The 9,974-nt window shown below is 36.0% G+C and overlaps 1 protein-coding gene across 1 annotated transcript; it reads left to right on the top strand.

The window, feature by feature from the left end:
- Positions 1 to 8,633: 8,633 nt before the first annotated feature.
- LOC149893792 (uncharacterized) lies at positions 8,634 to 9,416 on the top strand. Its single transcript, XM_090084704.1, has one exon. It carries the CDS (start codon positions 8,634 to 8,636, stop codon positions 9,414 to 9,416), a length of 783 nt encoding a protein of 260 aa, XP_089940830.1.
- The last annotated feature ends 558 nt before the right edge of the window (positions 9,417 to 9,974 follow it).

The raw sequence follows: 9,974 nt of genomic DNA, 5'->3' as shown, positions 1-9,974 counted from the left end.
GATTTAGTTCTTGACTTCCAGATTTATTGGTTTGGAATCCAACAATGATATACCTAGGTCTTTCGCTAGCTGATCTTGTGCTTAATCTCCAACTAAAGTTATTGGTTACAGGAACAGCGATGGTGTCGCATTGTCTAGATCTGAACGAAAATGGAACATCCACTTTTGATTCGATGATTTTGTAAAGATTGTTACTGCTCGCTACAGAGGGTAAGACATGAGGCATAAACAAAGACAGTTTAGTCAAATCCACTTTTCCTGCAGCTGTTGCATTTGTTCTAAAAATAGCATCGCTATCGCTCTTTCTCACAAGAGTAAGTGTATGTCTGAATCCATAGAGCACTTTTTCGTAATCATCGCAAAATCCAAAAATGTGCTTTAAAGGAATGCAAAACGAAAACGTTCCTTTTTCTTCACTTTTTTGTATGATATATTCTTGTCTTTGCTTAAATCCAGTGTTGGTGACAAGATCTGCTAAAGCTGTCGTGTCTCTATTCCACAGCTGATTCATTCCTTCCGACACTTGGAACTCTATAGGATACTTGAGATATCCAATCATGGTGGTCGTTTGTCCAGGCTCAACAATGGCTTCCACCAATTGACTCGATAAATGATAAGTAATCTCTCTGAACATGTACATGATACCATTGTTAACCAAAGTAACAACATCTGCATCAGCGTAAGAAGTTCCATCCGCTTTTAAAAGTCTTCCTTCAACCAAAATGTAGGCTTCAGATGGAAGCGTGAACAAATCTTGCTGTTCAATATTGATTCTTATTTCTCCATCCACGTTTATATTTTTAAACGAGGACTCGTATTCGTGAAACTCAAATCTCTCAATTTCTTCATCCACAATAATCTTTTCTGTAAAATTTAAAATATCGGAATTTACCATTTTTATACATCTAAGAAAAAAAATTTCTTAGATTCTTTGAATCCGTGGAAAAATCTTTAATTTTTTCTCCTCATGCAATCAAAAGTCCATTTCCCCTTTTTACCAAGTCTTGTATTCTAATCGCGCTGTTCTTCGACAATCCTGATCCAAACATAGAATATTCATCATCTATCACCGGAGCTGCTGCTGCTGCTTTGTTAACAATGCTTGAAATAATTTCTTTGCTTTTAAGACTGAGATCATTCTTTGCAGCTGGCTTTGGAGTTCCAGTCTTAGCATACAATTTTTCAATAGTTCTTTTACCTTTGTCAATAGCTACATCTTTAGCAGTGGAAATGGCTGTTGAAGCTAGCTCTTTTCCTGCAGATTTAGTAGCCATGATAGCTTCTCTTCCTAGTTCAGTTTTTGCAATTTTATTAGCTAAAGTAGATGCTGCTCTTGAAGCGCCTGAAGATGCTGCTCTTCTCAATAAATTCTTAAGCGTGTCAATTATTCCACTTCCACCAACAACATGCTTCTTCACATATCTATTTCTATAAACGATCATTTTTTATTTCCAAAGATTTTTTTATTTCATATCGATATACGCCATAATCGACTTGTACTGATCTTTATTAATTATATTTTGTCTCAACAGCTCATCGCAAATGGAAACAGCTACATTTCTAGACTCTTTATTTCCAGCATACCATGCACCAATACTCAATTCAAGCTTCTCAACAAGAGCATTTAGATCGCTTGGAAGTATAATCACGCCATTACCTTTTTTGACTTTGGTTTCACTTTTTAATCTATCCAAAAGCGGTTTTATAATTTCTCGGTATTTTTTACTTTTTGAAGATTTTGGCTTGTTTGGATTTGATCCCAAATAAATAGCACCACTGTTTAAAATAATTTTTTCATAATTTTCCAAATCTTTATCCGTATACTCGCTCAATTTTTTGTTTGGAGGTACAGGTTCTGTCATAAGCTTCCAAAGACCATCTGTTCCTTCATACTTTTCTCCTCCAACAACGATATCATTTCCATCCACCTCCACACCCATTTTTCCAATGTATAATTCATTATTATAATTTTTACTAATTTCGAAATTTCTTTTAATATGTTTTACGAAACGCTTATTACACCTATTTAAATAGAAGGAAGAAATGTCTCCTAAATGATATGTCTCATCCAAACTGGGAGACGCTTTTTCATTGCGACTTTCTTCGATGCTTTTGATCATCTTTTCATTGCGACTTTCTTCGATGCTTTTGATCATCTTTTCATTGCGACTTTCTTCGATGCTTTTGATCATCTTTTCATTGCGACTTTCTTCGATGCTTTTGATCATCTTTTCATTGCGACTTTCTTCGATGCTTTTGATCATCTTTTCATTGCTTTCAATCAAAGGCTTGTAAAGCTCGCTCAAATCTGTCTGAAGATTAGCATCGTAAATATTTTCATTCAAACTATCTTGATAGATTCTTTTTCTTCTTTCAACATATTCTTTCACCAGTTCATCCCTCTTGTTAGGGTCTAGTATTTTAAAAAAGGACATTTTTTAAAACGCAAGAAAAAACTTAAACGCAAACACAGATAAGTTTGCGTTTGCGTTTGCGTTTGCGTTTATTTTCACTTTTTGTAAAGGTTGTTAAACGCTTTTATCGCGTCTTCTCTTCCTTTTTGGATCAACGACTCTTTAGTTATCTCGTCAATGTTGATTTTTGTTTTAGCTCTTATTTCTTTCGTCAAGCTCTTAAACTTTTGAAGCTCGTCTAAAATCAATTCATACTCTGAATCGCTCACAATGTTGTCTACTAAAGCTTTTGAAATGTGACTGTTGATGGTGTTCAATTTCGACTCTGCCAACACTTTTATCTTCTCATGCTTCTCCGCTTTTAATGCTAGTTTTTTGTTCACATGTCCTCCTACAATGGACAAAAGCCCCATTCCAATAGCCACACCTTCACACGCAATCGCAACAGGAGCAGCAGCGATGGTGCTCAAAGTTCCAATTCCAACAACTCCAAGTGCAACGCCACCTGCTTGCAATGTAGTATCTACAAAAGAAATGATTCTGAAAGCGCGATGATACTTTTTGCTTAGATGCACTCTCTTTTTCCTCTCGTTGTCCATCTCTCTTTGGACTTCGCTTATTTTCTGAAGACGGTAATTATGTCCTCCATCATCTGCAGGAGCTGTTGGAAGAACTGGATAAAGTTTAGATTTAGCATCGTAATTGTATTCCATTTTTTATTACAAAAAAAATTATTTTTTTTCACTCATTTATGAAATTGACAAAGCATAAACTTTCCCCTTTTTTAATAATGACATCTGACTTGCTGTTATTGTAAATCTCCATGATCACATTATCCACCGACTCTGATACTATGATACTGTGACTGTAATAATCCAGTTTTGATTTTAGGCTTTCTCTTAAATTCACTAAAGCTAATCCGCTTTTAAGCTTTATTCCAAACATAAAAGTTATTTTCTGATGACTCAGTTTATTGAGCGTAATGTCTTTTTGAGCAAATATTTCATACTTAGTTCCCACTTTTACAGGAGGATGCTTCAAGTACTTGTCGAAAAAAAGATATGATTTATGACTCGTCTTTCGATTATTATGAAATAATTTTTTATGTACATGTTTTTCCATTTTATTATCACAAAAAAAATATTTTTTATACATCATTTTATTCCTCACAGGTAAAGAATAAAATGACTATTGTCTACGTCCATTAAGTATTACTGTTGGTCCTCTTTCAAGTATTTCATATCGTTTTTGTTTTTTAAGAGTTAATTTCTCTTCTAATGTAATTTCAACTACTGACGGTCTCCTAATAACAAGCTTAACTTTAATTTTTCCACCAGGTTCAGCTGGTTCTGTTATAATTATTTCAGACGGAGGTCTTTCAATTATTCGACGTCGTTCAATAATATCATGTTCTTCGTCTCTTTCTCTCTCATCACGTATTCTGTTTGCTCTAGCTTCATAATTACTGTGAGCAACTTCCATTAACGCTGCATTTCTATACCTTGATATAGGTACTCGTTCCATAATAATAATGTCGTCGTCGTCAATTATACTTCTAGTTCGTTGAATTGCTGTTTCACGTCTGTTACTCATTATTTTATATCGTAAGAAATTTTGTTTAAGTCAAAATCAATTTTTTTATTTTCACTGTACATTATGCGTAATAATAGGCTTGTCCGAGGAGAAGGTAAAAGCTTCCGGATTGTCCGACTTGCTCGTCGCCGGAGTTGAGAGTGACCACAAGCCTTCTTCCGGCTGCGACGCTGGGCATTGAATCTGCTTCTCCGAAATTTCTGTAAAAGGAAATGGTGGTAGTGGGCACGATGGAAGCATTGGATTGGTAAAGAAGACCTGTGGATTTGTTGTTGAAGGAGGTGATGTTTGATCCGTTCCACGAAGACAAGTAAAAATCTTCCAATCCGGAGGAGGAAAAAATGCATGTGCTGTCAGCGTCGTATCCAGGAAAGTAGGTGTAATTGTTGGTGTTGTAAGGAGTTCAAGGAGTGAGAACGGTTCCGTTTCCAGGAGGCAAATTCCCATCATACATTCTGACTCTGGATTCCCACCAGTTTCCAGAAGAGCCGATGATGTGCATTCTGATGTATTTGAGAAAGACTCCGTTTCCTTTCCCGTTGGTGTTCATCAAAACGTATTCGCTGCCATACGTTGTGTTTAAATATCGGAACGTCTTGCTGTACAGCTTGTAAAGAGGAATGGAGGCAGGAATGGAAGCAAGTGTGGAAATGAACGGTTGAATCCAATACGTTATGGCTGTGGCATTTTTGTTGGCTAGTTGAATGGAGACGTCGTTTCTGAAAGGCATGTCCAACGTCAAGTATCCTCCCAAAGAATTGGAGTTGAAAGCGTTGCATCCTTGCAAAGAGTTGACGTAAAACGATCCTCCGAGAGGGGAAAAAAGCAAATCGGTAGCAAGTCCTGTTTGATCCACTCCAATTCCGTCAGTCACTTCTGCATAATTCCCCACATTGATTTCTCCGTCTGTGAAGATTCGAATAAAAACTTGACCAGGAACATTGGTTCCAGAGATGCTGTATAAAGCCAGCCACAATCTTCTCAGCACTCCAGATTTTCCAGAAAACGAAAACACAGGAGCAGTCGTTCCCGCTGCCAACGTCTGAGACTTAAAGCCCAAACTGGTGAATCCGGATCCTGGAACAACGCTGGTCAAGCTCGATTTTTGCAAAAGCAAGTCCACATAATTTTTTGTTGCTCCGTCTTGCGCTTACTGGATCAGTCACATTGATCAACTTGTGAGAATTTAAATCCAAGTCTGCTGTTCCAATAGTCGTTCCACCTGACGCATGAGTGTCCACGTAATTTTTGGTGGCTGAATCTGAAGCTGATGTAGGCTCTGCTAAATTAGTTAATTTGTGCGATGTCATGTTAATGTCGACATAAGAAATGTTATTGTATGCCACTTTGGTGTCTACATACCCTTTTGTCGCTGCGTCTTTTAAAGCGGTGGGGTCGGAAACGTTGATCAACTTGTGAGAGTTCATGTCGATGATTCCAGTGATCGTGCTGGATCCGTCCGTTTTAACACACTGACTCGAACTCACATCGACGTAATTTTTTGTGGCAGCATCATGAAGATTAGTCGGTTCGTTCAAATTGATCGCCTTGTGAAAGTTCAAATCCAAGTCTACCGTTCCAATCGATGATCCTCCACCTGAAGCATGTGTGTCTACATAGTTTTTAGTAGCAGCATCGTGTGCGTTAGTCGGTTCACCTAAATTGATGATTTTATGAGAATTGTAATCCAAATCTGCAGTGATGGTGCTGTTTCCATCTGTTCTGACATAGAGATCACCTGTTATAACTGTTGATGAGGAAGGATCATAAAAGTACCTTCCTAATTCAGTTCTACCAAATTTGTCAATCATTTTATATAGACACGACTTTTTTTTACCAAAGTGTGTTAATAACGCTTTGAAAGTCATTCCCCTCTTGTAATTTTTTCAAGACATAAAGACACAAGTGTCCACAATAAGACGTGTTACCAAACTGAACTCTTTCGCTGTTATAATAGACTGGTCTTTTCAAATAATGGACTATCTCTACAAGAGGAGGCTGAGCATAAGAGTCAAAGCTGTATTTTTTGTCTCCGTCTTTATACCAACAGACCCAATGAAATCCATCTGTGCTAGAATCTCCCGTATTGGTAATGCCACATTCTTTTACTCTTGTCTTTTCTGGCAATTCATCCCTCACAAAAACACCTCTAAAGTTTTTTATTTTAAGCTTTTTTGCAGCCTCTATTAATTGAAAGTTGGTAAGAGGTTTGTTCGGCAGTACAATCCCTTCAACGTTGATCATTTTTTAAAATTCAGAAAATTTTAAAAATTCGAAGAATTTTAATTAATCCTGCTCTATTTCATCTGATTCTTTCACCTCTAAATCAAAGTTTTCACACAGCATCATGCTATGAGGCAAAGGCGCATTTTTTATGATGACAGCCTCCACCAGTTTAACTTGAATAGACACAATCGAAGGACCAATATACACCCCCTCAATTCTAAGTCCTCCAATAGCATAACATCTTTGGTTGATAAAATCATGTCCAGAGCATTTGACCAAATTTCTATTACTGCGTTCTCCTTTAACTCCATTTTGTATATCAAGATTTGTTTTCTTTCTATGGAATAAAGAAGTAATGAGTATTTCATCTTGCACATTTTTAGTATACGTCTTTGCATAAAAGACTGGAGCAGATTCAGCATTATCAGCTTTATATTTTAAAATACTCAATTCTTCAGAATTAATTTGCTTTTTTCTTCCTCCTTTTTTAAGTTTGGTTGACAATTTATCTACTTCACCTCTAATAAACAAAGTAATCTTTTCCATCATGCTAATAAACTTTGCTTCTTCTTCCGTCTTTCCCTTTTTAGCATCAAAGCAGACAAAAGACATGGAATAACCAGTCAATTTTTGCGTTGCCGGTTCTTTATTCTCGCATACACCATACGAAAATAAGATGGGAGATCGTAATACAAGATGAGCATCGCCATTGGAATAAGAATATTTTAATGGTATTTTTTGATAAGTGACTGGTTTGGTCGCTGAGTAAATTTCTCCGACTGATAATTTACTCTCATCAAAATTTTCAATTGTAATAAAACTCATCTCTTTTATATAGAAAGAAAATTATTTAACTCGTTTTTCGGAATAATGAAAGTCTTTGAATTTTTAGATTTTTTTAAGATCATTTTTTCATAGAAATCACTTTTTTATTGTTCAGCCAAGAGTTAAAAGAGTCTGGATATCCTAACCATTTGACTAGTGATCTGTTCTTTTGCTTACGAATGACTTTTTCAATTCTGAATATGTCTTGTTGCGTCTTTTGCATTTCTTGTTCATAAAATGTACCTTGTATTTCTTCATTGTTAGCATCAGCGATTTTATACGTAGGCGGATTAGTATGCTGAACTTTTGACACTGTAAAAACCTCCTCGGTCCATCTCGGAGTGTACCCTTTTTCAAAATGTGATTTCTTTTTAGTAATCCTCACTTTATCCCCTATGGAAAATTTTGGTTTTTCTGGTAATGCTTGATCCTTTCCATACAGATTCCACCATACCCTACCTTTATTCTTTTCATCGCTAGCTTCCACTGGAGTCATTTTGATGGAAGAATGCACTGTGTTGTTATAATTTTTCACCATTTCATCTAATACGTCAATGTATTTATTGGTATTGTTGGCTGAAAAATATTTAAACATTCTCTCTTTCATTGTTCTGTTCCATCGCTCGACGACAGAACTTTTTTCTTCATTTTCAGTAGAGTATAATTGCACACCTAGAGCTTTTACATGCTTGTTATAAAACTCTTTACCTTTATCCACCCACATTTTTACACACTTTCTCTCCTCAAATATTTTACTTAGAGCGCTAGCTACATCAACTCCAGTTTTACTCTTTAACGGAACGATCCACCCATACTTTGAAAACACATCAATCACCATGAGCAAATATTTTACACCGTTGTTGAATTTTGAAAACGATTGCATGTCAACCAAATCTACAGCCCATATTTCATCCATGTCATTCACAAACACTTTTCTTCTTCTAAAATGATGCATTACTGGTTTATGAAGCTCGTTTGCAAGTTGATCTGTCCATTTCAGGTTCTCCGGTGCTTTTTTTTAGATCTGTTGAAATTTTTTGCAACACCTAATCCAAATTTAGCTTTTGCTTTGATGATGGGAGTGATCAGTTTTCTTTCGTTTATTTCTTTCTGAGTTGGGTTTTGTATGGAGTTCATTTCTTCAAGCATCATTTGATCTGCTACATTTCTGCTTTTAACGTCATTTAAATATTTGTAAGCTAAATCGTGGTGATATGCAGCATTGTCTACTCTGTCTACCGGTTTGCTCCACTCTTGATACATGTCAGTGGAAGTGAGTCTTTTGTCTAAATTGGTTCCCGGTCCTGCAAAATTCATCCCTGGAATGTGCATTTCTCCTGGAAACTTTGCCCATGGGAGCTTTATTTTTTTTGAAAAATTGTTGATCGATTCCACCAAGTCTCCTCCATTGACTTTATTCGCAGAAACAAACTTGCATTTACCCTTTCCGCAAACAGCGCAAGTTCCTCTAAGCATATTTCTATTGCTTTTGCTTATAGCTTGCTGCACGTTGTTCGTTTCTGTTATTCTTTTGCATTTGACACAATACATTTTTTATATTCAACATAATAAAAAATGGAAGTGATTGATTTGTCATGGAATGTAAATAAAAACAAAAGGAAAAACAACAAGCTTTTGCCTAGAAGTATACGCGGAATCATTATTGGGAAATCAGGATGTGGAAAAACAACGTTGCTACTCAATTTACTTTTAAGACCTGGATGGCTAGATTACAATCGTTTGCAAGTCTTTGGAAAATCTCTTTTTCAACCGGAATACAAAATACTCAAAAACTCGTTCGAGAAGAAATTGCCAAAGGAAGTTATTCTTAATTTGTTTAACATTCAAAACAAAATTGATGAATTAAACGTAAGCCCCGAATGCGTTATTAATGAAATTTCAAAAAAATGGGATAACACAGAAGATATGGAATGTCAATTTTTCGAAACGGCTGACGATGTACCTAATCCTGAAGATCTTGATTCATCCAAAAACAATTTAATGATCTTTGATGATTTGCAATTGACTAAACAAAACAAATGTGAAAAATACTATATCCGAGGAAGACATTCTAACGTTGACTGCTTTTACCTCGCTCAAAACTACTTTATGCTACCTAGACAAACCATCCGAGAAAACGCTAATTTCATTTGCTTGTTTCCTCAAGACTTTAAAAACATTAACCACATTTATCAAGATCACGTTTCAAGCGATATGAAAATAGAAGAGTTTAAAAAGTTTTGTAAGTATTGCTGGTCTCAACCTCACGGATTTGCAGTCATTGATTTATCCTCGAAAAAGGATTGTGGAAAATATCGAAGCGGATTTGACAATTTTTATTTTCCCATCTCTATATAAAAAGATGAGCAAATTTTATCTCCTTACAAAAGCAAAAAAAGAAACCCCCACCATAGGAAACAGCGTCATCCAAACCGTATTTGACAACCCCATTGAATTTAACCCTAATAAAAAGTATGAAATGGCTCTTGTTGGCTTTGACACTATTCACAGCTACACCAACATCAATTCGACAAATAATGTTTTCAGATACAGTTCCAACGCTGGTTCAAACAGTTACACCATTTACATTGAAGAAGGCGCGAATGAAATTAGTGAGATTAATGATTATCTTCAGAAGGAAATGCAAAAACAAGTTGGAACCTTGTATAGAGTGGATGGTGTTGTGATCGGTGCAAACCTAACCACGTTGAGATCTACTCTAACATTTGGAAAACCAGGAGCAACAACAAAATATTGGGTGGATTTTAACGTGAACAACAGTTTAGCTCCTGTTCTTGGATTTAATAAAGCAGAGTATACCTATGTAGAGAAAAAAGAAGATCCGACAGACCCAAATAAAGTCACAAGTTTTATTAACTATTACGAGTCTGAGTCGATTTCGAGAATAGATGATGT

This window comes from Hydra viridissima, unplaced genomic scaffold (assembly GCF_058129835.1).
Source record: "Hydra viridissima isolate aposymbiotic clone 2 unplaced genomic scaffold, HvirCarnegie_v1 scaffold_1, whole genome shotgun sequence".
Classification (NCBI taxonomy): Eukaryota; Metazoa; Cnidaria; class Hydrozoa; order Anthoathecata; family Hydridae; genus Hydra; species Hydra viridissima.
This window is presented reverse-complemented; position numbering and strand designations above follow the sequence as displayed.

Bases quoted from the DNA above. Each gene is read 5' to 3' on its own strand.
- LOC149893792 (XM_090084704.1), top strand. From the start codon at position 8,634: ATGGAAGTGATTGATTTGTCATGGAATGTAAATAAAAACAAAAGGAAA.